General features: G+C 38.0%; 1 protein-coding gene and 1 pseudogene across 1 annotated transcript; both read right to left on the bottom strand.

Moving 5' to 3' along the window:
• Window positions 1-5,078: 5,078 nt before the first annotated feature.
• Window positions 5,079-6,487, bottom strand: LOC127486028 (prostaglandin E synthase 3-like). Its single transcript, XM_051829725.2, has one exon. It carries the CDS (start codon window positions 6,450-6,452, stop codon window positions 5,970-5,972), a length of 483 nt encoding a protein of 160 aa, XP_051685685.1. The 5' UTR covers window positions 6,453-6,487; the 3' UTR covers window positions 5,079-5,969.
• Window positions 6,488-18,599: 12,112 nt separating this feature from the next.
• Window positions 18,600-23,507, bottom strand: LOC138843412 (oligosaccharyltransferase complex subunit OSTC-like; annotated as a pseudogene).
• Window positions 23,508-24,248: the final 741 nt, after the last annotated feature.

Here is a 24,248-nt window from a genome sequence, read left to right as displayed (position 1 = left end):
ACTCATTAAGGACAGAGATCCTACATGGGGAGTAAGTGCACAGTGACTCCTATTGTTGATTTCACAATTGACACTCTTGTTTATGGCGTCAGTAATCACCTGAGGCTCTTGTCATGAGTTGCCGAGGCTCTCGTCATGAGTTTCCAGGCTCTGGAAGCCTTTTGAGTTCACCAACTCTGATCTTATTTAGACAAGGTCATAGTCAAGGTGGAAGTTCTCTCCTCCCTTCAGAGAAAGGTACCTCCTTCTTTGATGGCCTGTTCTTTCCACTGGGATCTCACTCACAGAGATATTTCATTTAGGTCTTTTGTTTTTCCACAGTGTCTTGGCTTTCCATGCCTGAAATACTCTCATGGACGTTTTAGCCAGATTGAATGCCTTAAGGGCTGATTCTGAGGCCAGAGTACTGTTTAGGACATCTGCCGTTCTATGAGTCTGCTGTGTATCCCACTTCCCATGTTGGAACATTCTCTTCTTTTTAATTGTATCAATATTAGCAGACACTAGTCTTATTTATGTGATCCATTTGGCTCTTAATCCAATCATTAGAATCAATTATGAACTGAAAATGATCAGTTTGACTAGTGAGATGGCAGTGGTATGTGCCACCTTGATGGGATTGAATTGGAATCCCTGGCATGTTTCTAACTCTACTGTTTGGGGCAAGGCTGATTGAGCATGTCCCAAATTGTACATCTCCTCCCTCTCTAATTCCCACTTATATTTAACCGGGATCCCTTTTCAGTTAAATTTAAACACCTAAGAATAACTGTGTGTTAATTACAGAGTTCAACCAATAGAATTAAGTAGAACAAAATACTAAAATGGTTAAAGTATTAAGTTGTTCCTTGACACTCAGGATGAGGGCTGATCACATCATTGTTTCTCATAGTGTCCATTTCACTTCTACAAGTTTCCTTTCTGGTGCTCAGTTAGTTGTCACTGATCAGGGAGAACATACGATATTTGTCCCTCTGGGACTCGCTTAATTCACTCAGCATGATGTTTTCCAGATTCCTCCATTTTGTTGCAAATGACTGGATTTCATTGTTTTTTACTGCTGTATAGTATTCTATTTTATTTATTTATTTATTTATTTATTTATTTATTTATTTTGACAGGCAGAGTGGACAGTGAGAGGGAGAGACAGAGAGAAAGGTCTTCCTTTGCCGTTGGTTCACCCTCCAACGGCCGCCGCGGCCAGCGTGCTGCAGCCGGCACACTGCACTGAACCAATGGCAGGAGCCAGGTACTTATCCTGGTCTCCCATGGGGTGCAGGGCCCAAGCACTTGGGCCATCCTCCACTGCACTCCCTGGCCACAGCAGAGAGCTGGCCTGGAAGAAGGGCAACAGGGACAGAATCCAGTGCCCCGACCGGGACTAGAACCTGGTGTGCTGGCACCACAAGGCGGAGGATTAGCCTAGTGAGCCGCAGCACCATCTGACTGCTGTATAGTATTCTATAGAGTACATATCCCATAATTTCTTTATCCAGTCTTCTGGTGATGGGCATTTAGGTTGATTCCAGGTCTTAGCTATTGTGAATTGAGCTGCAATAAACATTAATGTGCAGACAGATCTTTTATTTGCCAATTTAATTTCCTTTGGGTAAATTCCAAGGAGTGGGATGGCTGGGTTTTATGGTAGGGTTATATTCAGGTTTCTGAGGAATCTCCAAACTGACTTCTATAGTGGCTTAACCAGTTTACATTCCCACCAACAGTGGGTTAGTGTCCCTTTTTCCCCACATCCTCACCAGCCTCTGTTGTTGACAGATTTCTATATCTGAGCCATTCTAACGGGGGTGAGGTGAAACCTCATTGTGGTTTTGATTTGCATTTCCCTGATTGCTAGTGACCCTGAACATTTCTTCATGTGTCTGTTGGCCATTTGGACTTCCTCTTTTGAAAAATGTCTATTGAGGTCCTTGGCCCATCTCTTAAGTGGGTTGTTTGTTTTGTTGTTGTGGAGTTTCTTGATCTCTTTGTAGATTAATCCTTTATCTGTTGCATAGTTTGCAAATATTTTTTTCCTATTCTGTTGGTTGCCTCTTCACTTTCCTGACAATTTCTTTTGCAGTAAGTTTGATGTAAAGCTACTTGGTATAAAAGTTCATGTATCAAGTTGAGATTATGTAGAGTTCAGTGTAGCTCTGACCATTGTAGGCATTATGGGAGTGAAAAAGAAGATGAATGATCTGTCTATTCCTTCCTTGTTGTCACTCTACCTTACATAAAGAATGAAAATAATTTTTTAATTTGTTTACCTTGCTTGAAAGGCAGACACACAAACACACATAAACAGGGAGAGGGAGAGGGAGATAGAGAAGGGGGAGCTGTGTGTGTGTGGGGGAGAGAGAGAGAGAGAGACAGAGAGAGAGAGATATTATCAACTGGTTCACTTCCCAAATGCATGCCTGCAATGGCCAAGGCTGGGCCAAGCTGAAGCCAGGAGCATAGAACTCCATCTAGGTATCCCATGTGGTGCCAGGAGTCTAAGTACTTGAGCTGTCATCTGCTTCATCCCAGGAGGCATTAGCAAGAAGTTGGATCAGAAACAGAGCAGCTAGAAGTTGAATTAGTACTCTGATAGAGGATGTAAGTGAACCAAGGGCTGACTAACATGTTGTGCCACAAAACGTACCTTCCAAAAAGTCATTTTCAACTAATATTATCAAGAAATTAATGAAAAATAAAATACATATATAGAAAAACTTTTAATTCCTGGACAGGTAACACAATTGCAGGAAGAGTTCTAGATTATTTGCAATCATAATAAAATGACTTAGGAACAACAAATTTAAAAAGCAGTCATAACCTTCCAATGAACAAAATGTGGGATGCGAAGTTCATTCTAAGTGGCCTTGTAAGAAAAAACCAATGGCAAGTTACTGAATGTGAATGACATTGGCCCTCCTGAAAGATTATCTAAAAAGACACAAATGCAATAGAAATTTATAATCATGCATTTATGTGCACATATATTCCAGGAGAAGAAAAATGCTAATTCTGTACTTTCATAGAATGGAGATATGAAAGTGTGGTAATTAATTCAGATTTACAAAAGTCAGTCTCTAAAGAATATTGTACACCCATACTAACATGACTCATGAAAACATAATGAGTAATCCATTAATTAACATTATCTGTCGGTTTATCTTAAATTGATATAAGCTGCATTTTAATTAATGCATTAGTTATAGTTAAGTAATTACAAAAAATTATTGAAGAACATATGACTCGATCTTGTGCCAATTTATTTCATTAAGATCAGCCCTAGCCAGGTAAGGCAGATGATTAATAATTAATAATGAGTTTTTTAAACATTTTAAACTTTTTATTATTATAGATTTAATTTTTATGCTATGTTCAGGTTTCCAGGGAAGAATTTTGTAGTCTCAGTGAAAAATTAATTTATCCAGCTTAGTTAACTCATAATGGGAGATAATCATCTAAAAGATAAACATCATTTTTAGACATCAACCCAATATTTCTATTTTTTTCATAAATCTGAATTAGGTTATATCTTAGGATAATGGCTCTCACCCACAGCAATTAAGAAGCATATCAACACGTGCACACTGAACAGTGAAGTTGTTTTGATTGAAGGATACACATAAAGGACAGGAAAATAAGGAGGCCACATGTAGCAAAGTAAGTTACAATTCTGCAGTTGTTTTTACATTTCGGGGGCAGCCTGTGTGGTCCTTGTAGCTTTATGTCAACATCAGATTCTACTCCTTTTTAAGAGGCCACAATGTCAGAACATTGAAGTTTAAGAAAAGTAAAGATCATGTTACTGAGAGCTTACTGTGTGCCAAGGACTAACTAAATGCCCAGGGTCACACACACAGAGATGGGTCTGGGATGTGAAACCGAGGCTTCTGTTTTTAATTTCAGAACAAATATGACAATATCTTAAATGACAACAGACATGGCAATCCTCACGGTTATTTCTCCAAGGATACTTAAACTGATTACTGATGCTGATGTCTCCGTCTTGGGTTCAGCATCAGTAACACAACTTCTAGATTCCTAAATGAGGGGACAAATCACAGAGTCAGGAAACAATTTTCAAATCTGCAAGTTAGCTGAATAATGATTACTTTACATACAGCCAAACAGAGGGCCATAGAAAGCAGTGCTCACTGAAACCTGGGCAATGCTGATGGAGAGGTTAGTGAGACCACCTACGACCATCTGACCTCTTGTGAAGTGGCTAATACTTACTGTGCACTGACTGTCAGGAATTCTGAAATGTTACTGATTTAATCTTTGTAACAGCCTTATGTGCTATTTCCACCCCTGTGTTGATACTGCAGTCCTCAGTGCATATCAGCAACTATGCTTCAGAAAGACACGTGAAGAAAGAGGAAAGTCTATTTTTGCTTTATAGTTCCTAAGGACCTGTGATTTTCATAATTGGTTTCTAACCAAGTCTTGCCTTCTTGCTCTGCTCTTTGGAGCTTTTTAAAATTGGTAGTTACTTGCTGCTTTCATTCTTTTGACTGTACTGTGTAGGGTTCCCACAGAATCAACCTTCTTTCTCAAGCTCATGTGATCTGAACACATAGAGATACTGAATTTAAAATTAAGAATTATATTAATGAATTCAACAAATTATTGTTGAAAACTTATTAGGAGTCAGGCATACTATAGTGTAAATAAATCAGTACTCTGTAGAAGACTACAGGAAGCTTTGTTGAGTGGGTTCTAGCATTGCAGTGATAGTAGACATTAATTACAGAATTGTAAGAGAATCATTTAGTAGTTCAAAAATGAAATAAAAATGTATAGGACATGTATATCAGGACACTGGCTCTATCTTGGGTATTAGGAAGTTTTCCTGTAGAACAATAATAATTTGAGTTAACATCTGAAGTTCTAACTAGGTGAAGGGTTTAGAAGCCAAAGTGTTTCAGTTTACAGAGAATAAAACCCCCAGTACTCTGGAGCAGGAAGACACATTAGAGATTTTGTGAAATAATGTCCTGAATGTCAGAAATCATGGAACTAGTGGAAATATGTACAGGAAGAGCCACAGAAGTAGGCTGAGATTACATTGGATCTATTAGATATTTTTTTTAAGTCTTCCAACAGTTTATTAGAAAGAATGTAGACATTTAAAAAAATCCCCACTGTCATGAACATAAATTGAGGTTTTCAGCCCTGGTATAAGCTAAACCAGAAAAAAAAAATAAAAAAATTTCCAATAGTGTATTAACATTTTCTTCACTCATTTGCCATACTGACAGTGCAAATACAAATCTGGTCTAAATGTACAGACTCTCAAGCAACAATGTACAGCTTTCTTCGTCCTCCATGCTAAGAGATGTAAAAGCTTAAGGGCCAAACAATACCAAATGTATAGGCTTCAAAAACCATCTAAGTTAGGGCATTCACTAATTTTAGCTAAGATACATCTGGAACACTGACAAGTGATCACTTATATAGAATAATGTGAAGTGAATTTTTTGAAAAATAAACTTTAGTGGAACACTCCTGAAGGATACACCAGAGGAATAGCTGGTTATCAGTTTAAGGTGTCAGCCAATTTGTTTCAGCCACGTTTGAGTCCATGTTCTAAACCCTAAAATTTACTTATCTTTCCCTAAGCTGAGCACTTCCTATCATGTCAGTATCTATGTTATGAAGAAGTAAAGGAGACTTAAGTGAAATGTTTTTATTTATCACAACTGCTGTATCAATTATCTAGGACCTCAACAGCTTCACGAAGTCTGGGAAATGTTCATGCATAAGGTTATTGCCTTAGCTGACTTAAAACTGCCCCATACAATGGTACATATCAACCCTGAGTGAAGCCTTTTAAAAAAACAAATAGGTTGAAAAATGGGTTAAAGGAGGCAAATACAGCATCCACCTTTAGAGCTATCAACTCAGGAATTCTCTCAATTATGAAATTTTGCAGAGAAATCACTTTCTCAAAATCCAGGTGATGACAATACTCCTTATTCCAGATCTGGCATTTTTTCATCATCGCTGTCTTGTGAATCATCATCTACTTCATCTACTTCTGGCAAATCTACATCCTCATCACCACCCATGTTGTTCATCATCTCAGAGAAACGATCAAAATTAGACATGTCTTCATCTGAATCATCTTCCCAGTCTTTCCAATTATTGAAGTCCACACTAAGCCAATTGAGCTTTGCCCTTTCTTTTGTTAACCTTGGCCATGACTGGCCAGATTCTCCTTTTCGTAAACAACATAAAATTGACCTGTCCGTTCTTTTGTGCTTGGAATCATTTGGATCAATACAATGAAAAAGGTCAATTTCATTTAAATGCTTAAAATTATCACTTCCTCCGAGACAACTGAATGTAAGTTTGGATTTTTCAAAATTTACATTAACATCTTTACTGTCTTCAACACAGAATTCAATGAAGACATAATCCCTTCGATCATACCACTTTGCAGAAGCAGGCTGCATTGTGAACGGGGCAGGGGGACGGGCGAGCGGGTGGGCGTGCCTCGCTGGCAGCAGCGGCAGCGGCAGGGGAGTGGACTTTCCTCCAGCGGCGACTCTGGCGTTTTCTTCCCGGTTGCGGCCTCTCCTCTCTCCCCTCAGGCGGCGGCGGCGAAGGCGGCGACGGGCTCGACCTGGGTCCCCAGAATGCACCGCGCGGCGCGAGCAGCTCCTCCAGTCGGGGAGAAGAGGAAAGTGTAGGAAAAGGGGCGCGAGGACGGAGGAGGAACGTGCGTGCGTGCGAGCGAGGGGTGGTGAGGCCGGGCCCTATTAGATATATTAAAGATTGTAGTCTTTATTTAAGAAAGAAGAGAAACCATTCCTATGTTTTAGAGTTTATTTGTTCAAATATTTTTATTTTTTAATAACTTTTTGTTTCTGAGTAGTTTAGTTTAGAAAACAAAAATTGTGAGGTAGTACAAAGAATTCTCATTTACCCCCATCCAACTTTCCCATTAACATCTCATATTACTATGACATATTTGTCACAATAAATAAACCACTCCCATCTTTCCCTATTTTTAAATCCAAGCTCCCTTTATTCCCACCACCCCTCGCAACTCCTAGAAATGACTATTCCATGTTCAGATTGAGGTTTTTTTTTTTAAGTTTCCAAATAAGAGGGAGAATTTGCAGTATTTGTCCCTCTGTGTCTGGCTTATTTCACTTAACGTCTACGAGTTCCAACCATTTTGCTGCAGATGATAGGATTTCATTTTTTTCTATAGCTGGATAGTATTCTATTGTGTATATATGCCACAGCTTCTTTACCCATTCATGTGATTGTGGTTTTTCTGGTTATTGTGAATAGTGCTGCAATAAATGTGGTAGAGTAGATATTTCTTTGATACAATGATTTCATATTTTTGGATAAATATCAGTAGTGGGATGGCTGGATCCTATGGAAATTCCATTTCTAGTTTTTAAGAAATCTCCATGGTGTTTTTCATAGTGGCTTTACTAACTTACATTTCCACCAACAGTGCGTAACTGTTCCCATCTCTCCACATCCTTCCAGAATGTCTTACTTCCTCGCTCTTTTTTAAAATACCAGTCATCCTAACATGGGCAAAGTGATGTCCCTTTGTGGTTTTGATTTGCATTTCTCTGATGGTAGATACTGAGCATTTTTTCATATACTTTTTGGTCATTTGAATTTCTTCTTTTCAGAGTTGTCTACTCAAGTCTTTCACCCATTTCTTAAATGGATTAATTGTTATCTTGCTACTGAGTTTTTTGAGTTCTTGATATGTTCTGGATACTAATTCTTGTTGGATAGGTAGCTTGCAAATATTTTCTCCTTTTCTGTCCAATGTCGTTTAATTACATTATTTCCTTTGTGGTGCAGAAGCCTCTGAATCTGATGATAAATAGAAGGAAAAAGGCATTGAAAATGTATCAAAAGGAACTATAGTTGAAAATTTCCCAAGTTTTGAAAGAGATGTGGGCATCCAGATACAAGAACTCTAAAGATCTCAACCAGACTCAAACAGAAACCTTCTCCAAGGCATATTACAATCAAGTGGTCTAAAATTAAGGACAAGAAAAGAATCTTAATGATAGAGTAAAACACCAAGCTACACATAAAGGAAAACCCATTAGACTCACAGCCAACTTCTCAGCAGGAACCCTGCAGGCCAGAAGAGTGTGAGATGATATATTCAAGGTCTTGAAAAACCGACTTCCAGGCCGGCGCCGCGGCTCACTAGGCTAATCCTCCGCCTAGCGGCGCCGGCACACCGGGTTCTAGTCCAGGTCGGGGCGCCGGATTCTGTCCCGGTTGCCCCTCTTCCAGGCCAGCCCTCTGCTGTGGCCAGGGAGTGCAGTGGAGGATGGCCCAGGTGCTTGGGCCCTGCACCCCATGGGAGACCAGGAAAAGCACCTGGCTCCTGGCTCCTGCCATCGGATCAGCGCGGTGCACCAGCCGCAGCGCGCCGGCCGCGGCGGCCATTGGAGGGTGAACCAACGGCAAAGGAAGACCTTTCTCTCTGTCTCTCTCTCTCACTGTCCACTCTGCCTGTCAAAAAAAAAAAAAAAAAAAGAAAAAAAGAAAAACCGACTTCCAAACTAGTACACCGTATCTGGGGAAGCTATCCTTTAGCAATGAAAGGGGAAATAAAGTATTTCCCAGACAAGTAAACCAAGAGAATTCATCACCACCAGACCAGCCCTAGACAAAATCCTGAAAGGAGTCCTACATTAGAAAAAAATCATCATGAAACCACATGACAGTACAAAATTCACTAACACAGCAGACACACAAAAGAGAAAGAGGATCCAAGCTTACTGTGATGAAAAGCTATGGAAACACAAAGATGATAAGAGGCAAAAAGAAATATGTAACACATAAAACAACCAGTATGCTACCAGTAAAATGACAAGAGTTATTTCAAATCTATTATTATCAATCTTGAATGTGAATGGATTAAATTCCCCAGTCAAAAGCTGTAGGTTGACCTAATGAATAAAATAGTGAGAGCCAACTGTATGCAAGACTAAACTGTATACAAGAAAGTTATTTGCAAGGTAAAGATGCACACAAACTGAAATTGAGGGGCTGGAAAAAGGTATACTATGCAAGTGGAAACCAAAAATGACTAGCTCCCAGTGTGTGGATGAGGTGTTCGATGCTCCTCTGCCCCTTGCCAGAACACAATGGATGTCTTTGATCTTTCATGCTGGTAAATGATTCCTGTCCAGATGAGATAAAACACCTTTATTGATTATCCATAGGAGCCAGGCTAAATAACAATAATAATAAAATAGTAATAATAATAATGTTTGCATGGCTTCCATGGAATCTCTATATGTAACATTCTGGCTGACAATTTCTGTACTTATTTTGGTGAACAAGCAAAATGTCAATCAAATAATGGAGTTAATAGAAAGAAAAAGACTTTCCAATATAAGATAGAATCTGCCTCTGTACTTCTGAAATATAGTTTGCAGACAGAATGGAAAATCTCTTCCTCAAATAACTCTCTTTATGTTGTTCATAAGTAACAATTTATTCACTCAGATCTCCTGAGCTTCCCTCTGACCCCACAAACTGTAGACTTCTAACATTTCCAGGATTTGATGATAGGGTGCAAGACAGAGTCCTCTCTACATTCCAGGACCATTTTCATCACTTTAAGGTTAAACTCATTTCATTTCTGTTGCCTTCTCATACCATTCTGCACACTATGCTAAAACACTAGGTTACTCATCTTACTTTCATTATCTTTCCTCATCTCTCAAGGATCAAGAGTGTAAAAGAAAGATAAGTGAGAAGCAAATAAGAGGAAATTGAACTCTTTGGTTCTGTGCAAGATATCAGAAAAAAGAAATCTATTGGCTAGAAGTGGCAGACATATGATTTTTCAGGTGAGATAATGACTCAAATTTTATATCAAATTATATATATTTACTGGGTGTCTAAGTATTAGCCAGTAAGTGTTGCACATATTGCTTCCCATTCTAAAAATCTATTAATTAAATTAAAGGAATGTTAATTGGAAGCCAGTTTGTTTCTAGAGTTAATGCTGCTAACCAGAGTGTTTCTGTCTTCTGTAATGTAAGCTTGAGTTTCTGACACCTCTGCTTGTACATACTGGGCAGCTTACAAGGTCCTGCTAATTTCTACATTCCTCATAAGGCGCAGAGGGTTCTTTTTTCACAGAAAGTAACCTACAGTGTTGTAGCTACTTACATGGGAAGAAGATTTTGTTTTTGGATTACCACTCAGTTTATTACATTAAGAAATTCAAGCCCTAAAGTGAATATTTGATCTAAACTTTTTAGTTCATTTTTAGTGTATTGCATAAAGGTAGAAGATTAGAGTAGGTTTCTTCCCTTTGGTTATGTGAAACCAGTCTCTGGAAATATCATCTGATAACTTAATTGCCCAGGATTAAGAAATCTTTGTGCTTATGAGATACTTCAGAATATCTGAGATCCTATAACAATTTATTTACCTTTAATTCGTAAATCTGGCAAGTTTCAAAGAAGATAATTTATGTGAATTTACAATGGAAACCTTCAGTAATTTACTTGGTAAGGATCATTACCTTGAAAAGTATATATCGAATCACTCAGATGATAATAAACATTTCAAAAATGCTTTCCACCAGTGTCTTGCTGATAGTTGTTCATAGTTTTGCAATATAGGTAATACAAAATTTCATCTCCATCTTATCCAGAAAAGAAAGTTTTATATTTTCTACTGCCAAGAGTTCTCAAAGGATTAAATATATAATTTTTACATGTGCTTTATTGAACACAAATGCAGAATTTATTTTTAAGAGCCTTAATTGAATTGAAAAAAAAAAATGACTCAGTAGATGCCCCAGCCAGCCTAAAATCCCTGTTGTCCCATGTGGGATTCTCTTCTCGGCTGTGTTTATTCCCCATGAGGTCTGCCCCTGGAAACCAGTGGCCTCCTCATTCTCTTTATGCAGCTCTTTATCTGCTGATTTAAAACTACACCCTGGAAGCTGCTGTGGGAGGGAAGTCGTGGATGGGCTAAATATTTGTTTGCGGGTCAGAAGCCAGACCTTGCCTGTCTGTCAGATTGTTTCATAACCAAAACTGTCTTTTCTCATGCTTTTAAAATTATCAGATAATCAAACTAGAAATTAGTTTTCAATAATCAAACAATAATGATTCATCCCTAAGATTTGTTTTTGACATTTATAATTTGTTGAGTAAGTTTATGGTGCATAGTAATAGCAGAGACAATTAATCTCAGGCATGCATTAACTCTTCCAAAATTAGTAAAAATATCAATGAAGGATTTTGTTGTGAAGTTTTCAAGATATGGGTATTGCTGTTGGCAGTCTATACTAGTTGTTTTGGGGATCATTCTTTTGCTGCTTTGATGAGCATTTCTAAACCAAAATAATCCAATATTAGAGAAATGATATTCTTTGACAGCCCTGAATTTTCTAATAAGGTTCATGTGTCAATAAATTAGAAATTCTGATTTTCTTTTTTTTTTAAATAACAATGTCAAATGGATGATAAATACTAGCAGGCTTGAAATTGCTTTGGAAATGAAGTTAAAAATAAATTTATTTTGGTGCAAAAATTTGAAAATCCATGCACAGTTTTTTTCATAATGTGCATTTCCAATGAACTTTTTGAAGACTCCTCCTACTAGATATGTGGTCTCATAGAATCCTGTATGATTTGAATGCTCAATTACATAAAGAAAAGTTTCAAAAATCTACCCCTCCCTCTATCTAACCAGATTACTTTCTCAATTTTTTTGAGTTTCAGTATGGAAAGTAAACCAGGACACAGCAGAAACCCTACTTTTCTGTCCTGGGGGAAGAATTAATTTTACTTGCTCCAAATCTGAAGGAAATGCTTTCAGTTTTCCCCATTCAGTGTGATATCAGCTATTTGTTAGTGATAAATAGCCTTTAAAATTTGGAGGCATGTTCCCTCTTTACCTAATTTGTGAAGGGCTTTTCTCATCAAGGAGTGTAGAATCTTTTTTTTTTTAACTTTTATTTAATGAATATAAATTTCCAAAGTACAGCTTATGGATTACAATGGCTTCCCCACTATAACGTCCCTCCCACCCACAACCCTCCCCTTTCCCACTCCCTCTCCCCTTCCATTCACATCAAGATTCATTTTCGATTCTCTTTATATACAGAAGATCAGTTTAGCATACATTAAGTAAAGATTTCAACAGTTTGCTCCCACACAGAAACATAAAGTGAAAAATACTGTTTGAGTACTAGTTATAGCATTAAATCTCAATGTAAAGCACACTAAGGACAGAGATCCTACATAAGGAGTAAATGCACAGTGACTCCTGTTGTTGACTTAACAAATTGACACTCTTGTTTATGGCCTCAGTAATCACCCTAGGCTCTTGTCATGAGCTACCAAGGTAGAATCTTATCAAATGCTTTCTCTGCATGTATTGAGATGACCATGACCATGTGGTTTTTGTTCTTCATTCCATTGATGTGACGTATGATGTTTATTGATTTGTGAATGTTGAACCACCCTTGCATTTCTGGGGTAAATACCACTTGATAGTGATGTGTGATCTCTTCGAAGTTGTTTTGGATTCCATTTGCTAGTATTTTGTTGAGAATCTTTGCACCTATGTTCATTAAGGATATAGATATGTGTTTTCTGCTCATGTCGTATTGGTTTTGGTATCAAAGTGATGCTGGCTTCATAAAAAGAGGTTAGCAGAGTTCCATCCAGTTCAATATTTTGGAATAGCTTGGAGAGTATTGGAGTTACTTCCTCTTTGCATGGTTTTTAGGATTCAGTAGTGAAGCCATGAGGTCCTGGATTTTCTTTAATGGAAGACTTTCTCTCTCTCTCTCTTTTTTTTTTTTTTTTTGGACAGGCAGAGTGGACAGTGAGAGAGAGAGAGACAGAGAGAAAGGTCTTCCTTTTGCCGTTGGTTCACCCTCCAATGGCCACTGCGGCTGCCGCGCTGTGGCCGGCACACCACGCTGATCCGATGGCAGGAGCCAGGTGCTTATCCTGGTCTCCCATGGGGTGCAGGGCCCAAGCACTTGGGCCATCCTCCACTGCACTCCCTGGCCACAGCAGAGAGCTGGCCTGGAAGAGGGGCAACTGGGACAGAATCCAGTGCCCCGACTGGGACTAGAACCCGGTGTGCTGGCTCCGCAAGGCGGAGGATTAGCCTAGTGAGCTGCAGCGCCGGAAGCATATAGTTCTTCATAGTAATTTCTTATGATTTTTGTATTTCAGTGGTTTAGGTTGTAATGTCATTTTTTTCATCTCTAAATTTATTTTTTTGAGTTGTCTCTCTTTTTTTCTTTGTGAGCCCAGCAGTTTATTTATTTTATCAAAAGAACACAACTTTTGTTGATCTTTTGTATTTTTTTTATTAGCTTCAATTTCATTCATTTCTGCTCTGAGACTTACTATTTCTCACCTCCTCCTGATTCTGGGTTTGGTTTGTTCTTGTTTTTCTAGGTTTTCAAGATGCATCATTGGGTATTTACTTTGAGGCATCTTTCTTTTTTTAAAATGTAAGCACTTAATGCTATAAACATCCCTGTTAATATTGCTTTTTCTGTACCCCACAAGTTTTGATATGTTGTACTTTCATTCATTTATTTCAAGAAAGTTTTTATTTCCTTTTTAATTTCTTCAGTGACCCATTGATCACACAGTAGAATATTGTTTAATTTCCAAGTGTTTATGAGTGTGTTATTGTTCTTCTTATTGTTAATTTCTAGTTTTATTCCTTTATGGTTTGAGAGTATACATGGTATGATTTCAGTCTTTTCAAATGTGCTGAGACTTGATTTGTGGCCTAATTTGTGGTCTATCCTAGAAAATGTTCCATGTGCTCAGGAGAAGAATGTGTATTCTGTAGCTGTTGGGTGAAGTGTCCTGTAATTGTCTGTTGGGTCCATTTGCTCAAAAGTATGTTTTAACTCTGATATGTTTTTATTGACTACTTGTCTGGAACACCTGTCACTTGATGAGAATGGGATGTTGAACTGATGCACTATTATTTTATTGGAGTCTATCTCTCTCTTTAGGTCTAATAGTATTTGTTGTATATATTTAGGTGGTCTTCTGTTAGATGCATATATATATATATATTTATTTATAATTGCATGTCTTATTGCTGAATTGAACCTTTTATCAAAATATAATGTCTTTTATTTCTTTTTTACAATTTTTGATTTAAACTCTGTTTTATCTGATATCAGGATGGCTATACCAGCTTGCTTTTGGTTTCTGTTTGCCTGGTATATCTTTTTCCAACTCTTCACTTTCAGTCTGTGTGCATTTTTGTGAACTTCTAGTAGGCAGCATATAGTGGGGTCCTGGTTTTTTATCCATTCAGCCAAACGAAGTCTTTTGGTTGGTGAATTTAACCCACTTACATTCAAGATTGGGACTGATAGATAAGAAGTAAGACCTTTCATTTTATTGATTAGATAATGATTCTACTTGCTCTGTCAATGAATTTAGTGGTGACACTTGTTTTATGTGTACTTCTGTTTTTAAATTTTACTTGAGTTATACAAGTTTCATTATTTCATATATGCAGACTTAGGAACATAGTGACACTTCTGTCCCCTCCAACCCATAATCTGTCCCCTCCTCATCCTCCCTGTCATATTCCCATTCTTAATTCTTACAAAGATCTACTTTCTGTATACTTAACAGTCATATAGCTTAGTAACCATACACTTAGTAAAAGAGTTCAGCAAATAATCTGAAGAAAAAAAAAAAAACCAAACAAACAAACAAACAAAAAAAACTGTTCCTAAAGGGAAGCGACAAGACCTGTAAACGATCATCAAATCTAGAAATGTCTATTTCACTCTAATATGTTACATTTCAGGCACTCTTTTAGTTACCTCAGATCAGCAAAAACGATTTCTGTCTTTTTGGGATTGGCTTATTTCACTAAGTTAAATGGTTTCCAGTTGTATCCATCTTGTTGCAAACGACAGGATTTCATTTTTTAACAGCTGAGTAGTACTCCATAGTGTATATATACTATAATTTCTATATCTAGTCAGTAGTTGATGTGCATCTGTGTTGGTTCCATATCTCAGTTACTGTGAATTGCGCTGCAGTGAACATGGGATACAAATAACTCTTTAATGTGCTTATTTCTTTTGGTTTGGGTAAATTCTCAGGAGTGGGGTGGCTGGATCATATGGTAGGTCTATATTTAGATTTTTGAGGTATGTCCATACTGTCTTCCACAATAGCTGCATCAGTTTACATTCCCCCAACAGTGGACCAGAGTACTTTTTTCCCTATATCCTTGTCAGTATTTGTCATTCATTGATTTCTGTATGTGAGGCATTCTAATCATAGTGAAGTGAAACCTCACTGTGGTTTTGATTTGCATTTCCCTGATGGCTAGTGAGCCTGAGCATTTTTCAAGTGTCTGTTGGCCATTTGAATTTCCTCTCTTGAAAAATGCCTGTTCAGGCTGGCGCCATGGCTCACTAGGCTAATCCTCCGCCTTGCGGAGCCAGCACACCGGGTTCTAGTCCCGGTTGGGGTGCCGGATTCTGTCCCGGTTGCCCCTCTTCCAGGCCAGCTCTCTGCTGTGGCCAGGGAGTGCAGTGGAGGATGGCCCAAGTGCTTGGGCCCTGCACCCCATGGGAGACCAGGATAAGTACCTGGCTCCTGCCATCGGATCAGCGCGGTGCGCTGGCCGCAGTGCGCTGGCCGCGGCAGCCATTGGAGGGTGAACCAATGGTAAAGGAAGACCTTTCTCTCTGTTTCTCTCTCTCACTGTCCACTCTGCCAGTCCAAAAAAAAAAAAAAGAAAAGAAAAAGAAAAAGAAAAATGCCTGTTCAAGTCCTTTGCCCATTACTTAATCAGGTTGTTAGTTTTGTTGTATTTCTTGAGCTCTTTATAGATGCTGGATGTTAAGCCTTTATCAGTTATGTAGTTTGCCAATATTTTCTCCCACGCTCTTGGTTGCCCCTTCACTTTGCTGAGTGCTTCTTTTGTAGTGAAGAAGCTTCTCAGCTTCATGTAATCCCATTTGTCAATTTTGACTTTGAGTCCCTCTGCTCCTGGATCTTTTCCAGGAAGTTTTTGCCTATGCCAACATCTTGCAGGGTTTCCCCAATGTTCTCTAGTAATTTGAGGGTATCAGGTTGTGGATTTAGGTCTTTCATTCATTTTGAGTGGCTATTTTTGTAAGGTATAAGTTAGGGATCTACTTTCATACTTCTGCATGTAGAGATCCATTTCCCCAGCACCATTTGTTAAAGAGACAGTCCTTGTGCCAGTGATTGCTTTTAGCTTCTTTACCAAAGATAAGTTGGTTGTAGATGCATGAATTGATTTCTGGAGTTTCTATTCTGTTCTATTGGTCTACACTTCTGTTTTTGTGCCAGTATCAGGCTTTTTTTTATTATAACTTCCCTGTAATATGTCTTGAAATCAGGTATTGTGATGCTTCCATCTTTGCTTTTGTTGTATAAGATTGCTTTAAATATTTGAGATCCCCTGTGCTTCCACATGAATTTTAACATCATTTTTTCTATATCTGAGAAGAATTTCATTCTCTATCTGAGAAAAATTTCAATTGAGAGCACATTGAATCTGTAAGTTGCTTTGACAGTATGGGTATTTTGATGATGCTGATTCTTATGATACATGAACATGAAAGATTTTTCCATTTTTAATGTTCTCTTCTATTTCTTTCTTTAGAGATTTGCAATTTTCATCACAGAGATCTTTGACATCCTTGGTTAAATTTATTCCAAGGTGTTTAATTCTTTTTGGAGCTACTGAGTATGAGACTGGTCTTGAAAGTTCTTTCTCAACCATGACATTGTGTATACAAAGGCTGTTGATTTTTCTGTGTTGATTTTATATCATACCATTTTACCTCCCCTATATATAGGATCATGTCATCTGCAAATAGGGACAGTTCAATATCCTCCTTTCCAATTTGTATCCCTTTGATTTCTTTTTCTTGCCTAATGGCTCTGGCTAAAGCTTCCAGGACTATATTAAATAGCAATAGTGAGAGTGGACATTCTTGTCTGGTTTCAGATCTTAGTGGAAATGCTTCCAACTTTTCCGCATTCAATAGGATGCTGGCCATGGGTCTGTCATAAATTGCCTTGATTGTGTTGAGGAATGTTCCTTCTATACCCAGTTTGCTCATGGTTTTAATCATGGAATGATGTTATATTTTATCAAATGCTTTCTCTGCATCTATTGTTATTTTTGAGTTTCTCTTCTTTTGTAAATCTAATATTCTTCCAAAACTGCTTTCTTCCAGGTTGCAAATATTTTCCTAGTCCTAGTCCTTAGATCCATATGTCTGTCTTAACTTTTTTTTGAATGTTTATTTATTTTCATCTACTTGAAAGTTAGAGCAATGGAGAACAAGTGGAAAGTGAAAGAGAGAGAGAGAGAGAGAAAGAGAGAGAGAGAGAGAGGCAGAGAGGAATCTTCCATTGCCTGATTTGCTTCCCAAATGTCCACAACAGCAGGAGCTGGATCAGGAAAACTAGGATCCCCAGAACTCCATGTGGGTCTCCTTATGTGTGGCAAGAGTCCAAGCATTTGAGTGATCTCTTGCTGCCTCCCAGGATACCTCAGCAGGAAACTGGATGAGAGTAGATAGAGTAGGCAGCCATTCTGGTAGGGAATATAGGTATGCCATATGGCAGCTTAACATTCTGTGCCTGCTGAGAAGTCTTGTTCTCCTTTCATCTTCCCCACTCAGCTTACCAGCTCCTCTTCATATGTGGTTTCTTCTGCATAGTTATTTAAAAGCCACAGATTCAACACCCACATGTGAAGATCCTTCTGGCCCTCTCATCTGCTCACTGTGTACATGGAGTTCTTGTAAGTCTTCCCATCCACCCTCTTTTCTCTTCCCCTGGTTCTCTTAGGAAAATCTGGCCCTCCCTAGGTTTTGGACCATGGCATGTCTACAGATACCATCTTCTTCCATGCCTTTAGCTGAACATCATAAGTTCCAACACTCATTGTTAAAGCCTCACAGATTATTTTAAGCTGGGTAATTTATTACTGGTATCTCAATAATTTTTATGCTTCTTTTATATCTACTTAAAAATATCAATACTCCTATTAACTGCTAACCCCCAAATTGCAGAAACCTTAACTTCATCAATTTCAGCTTCCTCTTTTGGATTCATTCCTACATCCAACTGAATAGCAAATCCTCTTATTTCTATTCAGTGATTTTCTTTAATTTTATTCTTCGTATACCTACTTCTTACTTTTAATACCATAATAAAAATACTGTACTCATGGCACTCCAGTATGTTATTCGTTATATGGCCAATTAGTTTTCTTAAAACTATAGTAAAAATTTTTATATTGGGTCTTAAAAATAGAAATATAAATTTAAAGACATTGATTTTTTTCAGATTTATCTTACAAAATGAACATTTGTTTAAAATTATGTATTTACAAATTTTTATGAAAATCAGAAAGCCTCATATTGTAATTTTTAGTAACAAAATGTACTTACAGATTTTAAACCACTAGAAAATATTGCCTCTGAAATGTCACACAAACTTCTCTCTCATTTTTTAACTAAAAATTTTTTAATTAGAAAAATTATTTCTGATCCTTTCATTCTATTTTCTGTTCAGGAAGTAGTCATGCATACATATCTGAAATAACACATTATCCCATGTTCTGTTTAAAGACAAAGCAGTGTAAGGAAAGTTGATCAGCTTTCCAGAGTTCTCGGTTTATGGGATCTTATTTCCTGATTTCACATGAATTTCTGAAAAACAGCAATGTCATCTTCAAAAAATGATAAGGGGCTATTAAAGAATAATCCCCTCATTCAATATTACAGTTGTTGGAGTAGAGCATATTTTCTTTAAGAAATGAAAAACTAAGAAGCAAATTCCACTTGCCATCATTGGTGCATCAGTATAGACCAGTGGGGAAAAAGACTGTGATGAACTTGCTTCTCTGATACCAAGGAGAAATTCTAGACTAAGCTTTAGTATTCTTGTGCTTTCACCTGATACTTCTTTTACTGCTGCTCGTCATTCTTGTCCACATCATTTATAGAGTACTGGGGCAATCTTTCAAACTGGAGCAAATCCAGTGTCTATTGATTTCTTCTCAAAGGCTCTCTATCCCATCAGATAACCAGCCAGTTTCATTCTCATGAGTGCTCTAACCATGAAAAAACTCCATAGGTTGAAGACAAATCCAATGAGTGAAGAAGAATCTATTGAGTTTTGGGATACTTGGTGCATTGGATTGATCTGTGATTATGAAACTTAAACCTCTCATTGGAACCCGGAAGCTGGGTGCTAGCCTTTCCAGTATGTATTATCCACTAACTCTGTCATTGGCCTCTGTTGAGTGTGCTCATCATTGATAGAGCCAATACTTGGGGGTTCAACAATCACATCATAAATTATTCCTCTGGTAATGAGGAAGTAGACACCACCTCTAGCAGGTACATCATCATGGCCAAAGGCGTGTGTACCTGGGGAGGCTCCTTCAGCTTCAGGCTGGGACACTCGAGCACTAGAAATGGGACTGAGTATGAGGTCTCCATGTTGGTGGTGGCTGGGACAGTGCTGGGCTTGGAACCCCGTGTACCACCCAGAAACACTGTTAAAAAATCTGAACAGGTATACAAATGATACATATTTATGGAGTGCTAGGTGATGTTTCAAAGCATGTATATATTATATAATGTCTCCAAAGTTATATATGTACATTAGCATTATTAGTAGTCATCTTATTGTATAATAGAGGCCCAGACAAACTCCCATCTGGCCTTAACTTAGTATTTGTAGATCAGCGTTACTCCATCCCTTCCTCCTCCCCTCCTCAATCTCTCATAACCAACAGTACACTTTTAACCTCTGTGAGAGGTTATTTTCTGGGCCCCATATATGCGTGACCTGATGTGATACTTGTTTTTCTGTATCATATAAACTTTAAAAATTTAACCACTATTTTCTGTGTATTTTAAAAACCAGTTAAAGTCATTTGTCATTATAGTATTCTTCTAAGAACAGGAAGAGGGGTATAGATCTTCAGTGAGTAACAGTAAATGTGGAAAACTAAACTATAATGAGGCATTTTGATCCATATGCCTAATATCACAATCATCTAGGCGGCTTTAGGTTTTAAAGATACAGAGCCATACAAAGAGAAAAAAGAGAGAGGGAGGGAGGGAGGGGAGAGAGGGAGGAAAGGGAAGGGAGGGAGGGAGAGAGAGAGAGAGAACCATCTGCTTCTTCACTCCCCAAATGCCTGCAATGGCTCTGTGCTGTGGACTCGATTCAGGTTAGGAGGCTACATTTTAAAATTCAGTGTTATTAGAAAATTCTGAAAAAGATAACTGCCATGGTTTTCTATATTATATCTCTGAGGTTATTTAAGAAACTATGCAGTTTATGATGTACTAAAAAGGACAGTAGATATTGCATTACTCAGCATTCTCCAGGGAACTAGTATCTCCTTAAAATGTAATGTATTGAAATGAAGTGGACATTTTGAGATTCAGTGATTGTTTACAGCCATTGTCTATTCTGTTGAGAAACAGTGTTTTGGTCTTGTTTCTTCACACTATTTGTTGAACCCTTCACACTATTTGTTTAACCCTTAGTGTAGGGTTAACCTGACAATCATTAAGTAAACTGAAAGTAGATCTTTGCAAAAATTAAGAGTGGGAATGGGAGAGAGAAGAGGAAGAAGCGTTGGAACATGAGTTGGGAGGTGGGGAGGGAAGTATCACTATGTTCCTAAGGCTGTATATATAAAATGCATGAAACTTGTATAACTTAAATAAAATTAAAAATAACATAAATAGCCATTGCAAAAAAGAATATATACTCACACACATGAGTATAGGAGTGGTCAAAAAGTTCAAGGAAAACACATATTATGAAAAAAAATCATCGCATCAAAATAATCTCACATACTAACTCTATATAACACATGTGAATAGGACCTAATTTGAGACTAAGGGTAAGACATTAGTTTGAAAACAGCCCCTATCAGAGCAACATGAACAAACATCAAATCTGGGGTGAAGTATAGGTGGAAGAATGGAGAAATTACTGATGCTTTATGAAAAGCTGATGGCGACAATGTCCTGAATAAACTGGTGGCTTACAAATGGAAAACTCATTTTAAAAAGGAATGGGATGACATGGAGGATGCAGCCCACAGAGCAACCTGAGAGGAGAAATTAATCTTTTCCATGACTTCATTGAAGAGGACGGAGGAGGAACAACAGAAACAATGGCCAATGCTATAGATTTCTTAACTGGTTCAGCATATAAAGTTCTGACTGAAAAAATAAAGTGGAGCAAACTTTCTGCTTGACTGGTGTCAGAACTGTTGGCTCATATCGGCTGCTGTGTTGCACAGAGGAGGAACAACAGAAACAATGGCCAATGCTATAGATTTCTTAACTGGTTCAGCATATAAAGTTCTGACTGAAAAAGTAAAGTGGAGCAAACTTTCTGCTTGACTGGTGTCAGAACTGTTGGCTCATATCGGCTGCTGTGTTGCACAGAGATTTCCATGGAAACTTTCAAGTGGGACCAAGACATCTGGAAGTATTTCTTCAAAGAACTGTAGCAGGAGATGAAAATTGGCTTTACCAGTACAATCCTGCAAACAAAGCACAACCAAAGCTATGGTTACCTAGACATGGGAGTGGTCCTGTGAGACTGTGAGAAAGCAAAAGTGAACCAGTCTCAAGCAGAGTTGACCGTATGCTCAAGGTATTTTTGCTTGTTGACTTTCTTCTTGGGTGTTGCCATTTAAAAAAAATGTCTTGAACTTGATGGAGCTTACATTGAGAGATTTTATATTCATAATTCCTATCTCTTCATTTAATTTCCCATGGGCAGTTTGAAGTCCCCTCATGTGTGGACCTATTGGATTGGTTGGTGAAAGGCTGGAGAGTTCCACAGTAGTCAGCTGTAAGCTTGCCGCCTGGGGATCTGGTGATGGGGCTCAGTCCAAGAAGCTGGAAGCCTGCCAACTCAGGGAGGGTGATTGTGATGCAGCCCCAACCCCAGGCTGAAGCCTGAGAGCCCCCAGACAGCTGCAAGTACACGGTTCTCAGTCCCAAGGCCAGCAGGGCTATCTGGTCCCCAGAGGGCAGTCACAGCATAAACACACGCCTGTTCCAGAGGGAAGAGCCAGAAAAGGAGTTGTCCTTCCTCCCAGCTTCCTGCTCTGGCACAGCTGCATTCAGCCAGATGCCTACTTGCCTTGCAGGTGACTCCTCTCCTCTCAGCACTGGGAGCATTTCACAGACACACCCAGAAGTCGTGATCTGCCAGTTATGTAGGCATCCCTCAATCACTCCATCACAGATGTCTGTGACTGTGTGTTAATCACCTACCAAACATTAAGGCTTTTCAGGTTCAAAATCAAGGAAGAGACTATTCTGCATATTATCTGGACAAATGATGATTGGTCAACACTGAGAATTTGCTACAAATTGTTATTTCTGCAGCAGTGCTGTTTCTTCCCAACAAATCATAACTTTGTGTGACTTTTAAATATGAGTCTTTTGTATTATATGCTTTTGTACAATCAGCATAAACAGTCAAATGTTGCCTTTATCTCAAACTAATAAATATAATAAAAGTGAAGTCAAACCAATACAAATAACAACATTTGAAAAATAATTCTGTGATATAATGTGAATACTTTGCTTGCTTTTTGCTGTTTCCATCTGCATTCTGTAGTCAGAATTATTGCAAAATATTTTTATTAAACTACTCCAGAGAAAGAGGAATGAAACTTCTACAGTTCATGGATTATGAGATGTAATTATAGTTTATTTATTGTAGCTTGTGTATTTTGTATTTGAGATCATAAATACATATAACCCAAGACTATATTCTCTCTCATGGTCTCTCTCTTTTTCTTTTGATACCTTTCACTATTCCATTGGCTAAGACAATGCATTGCTTAGGGTCACTTGACAAATGATTACCAAACCCACAAATTTGGAATTTAAATACTATACTTCCTATAAGTTGTCCTTTGTTGATTCTGTTTATTCCAGGTGATGGCAGTATAGGGCCTTTGCTGTAATTATCAGATTGAAAGGACAGCGCTCAACCCTTCAACTTCTTCCATATAAGAAAAGATGACCCCCTTGGCCAGTTGACACATGCACACCTGGAAACAATACACACATGTTTCTCACTCACACTAAAGCAATGTGCAAAGAACAAGAAAATTGTTAGGCTGACAATACATTTTGTTAATCTTAGTAAATAACAAGATAAGTGCATGTGTTTTTATTGCATTTATCTGTTTTTGTCTGACATGTTTTAATATAAATTCAACATATTTGTATAATTTGATAAACTTGTAGAAATAGGCACTTTTCAGTGCACCTAGATTTAAAAAATAAATATTATGTTCAGGGCTAGGTGAGACTTCAATAAAGCTGTTTAGTTCAAATTTGTCACCTAAGGCAGATGGCACCAATGCTGTGTTATGTCAGTGACAGTTTTCAAATGGAAAACATTGCATCAAGCTTTGAGAATGCCAACTGGAACTACAGTAGATAGGCAACTGAATAAAGGACTAGGGAAGTACTTAAAATAAAAAATGCAGATTCACAAACAGCACAGAAAATGGATTTTCAGTGATTTTTTTAATTGCTGAAATATAAATGTATTTTGACTCGTTCTCTGACCAGAGAGGCACCCAGTAGCCCTGAATTTGTGTTTATCCAAGCAAAAATATGTCTGCCATATAAGTAGTGGTGATATTTATAAGAAAATGACCATAAATTATTACATATTGATGTTGACTAATATTGCTGCAATTTTCTGTTATGAAAATTCAAGATTCTCTCAGTTGGTTTTATATTATTCATTGTTTCCTACAGCAGTAAAATACTTGAAGACCTCATTATAATACCTCAGAATTTTAATAACTTTTATACATTATCTTATTAATTGCATTTAACTTTTATCCTTCTGTGTTTGCTGTGGAGTATCCAAGACCCAACAATATTCAGTGTCTTGAAATCATAGCACTTGCTAGCAGAAGACTTGGGGATATAACTCCATTCTTTCTTCTGCATCAGGCCAGTTTTCTTTCACTGTGCTTAAAAAAAATGACAAACAACAAGCAACAAAATCTGCTCTGTGGCCTGTTGTGGACAGATTGTCCACTGCGATGAGGATTGTGTCTAGATGAGAGGCACCAGTCAACCATTGGTGGGATGCGTGGGCTCTTCCTCCCACCAGGTTGCTCTTATCCTGACATTT

The sequence above is a fragment of the Oryctolagus cuniculus genome, chromosome 8, assembly GCF_964237555.1.
Source record: "Oryctolagus cuniculus chromosome 8, mOryCun1.1, whole genome shotgun sequence".
NCBI classification, from domain to species: domain Eukaryota; kingdom Metazoa; phylum Chordata; class Mammalia; order Lagomorpha; family Leporidae; genus Oryctolagus; species Oryctolagus cuniculus.
Note: the sequence above shows the minus strand (reverse complement) of the source record. Positions and strands in the feature narration are given on the sequence as shown.

What these genes read in the sequence shown, in the direction of transcription:
- LOC127486028 (XM_051829725.2), bottom strand. Translation starts at nt 6,452, where the DNA reads ATGCAGCCTGCTTCTGCAAAGTGGTATGATCGAAGGGATTATGTCTTC.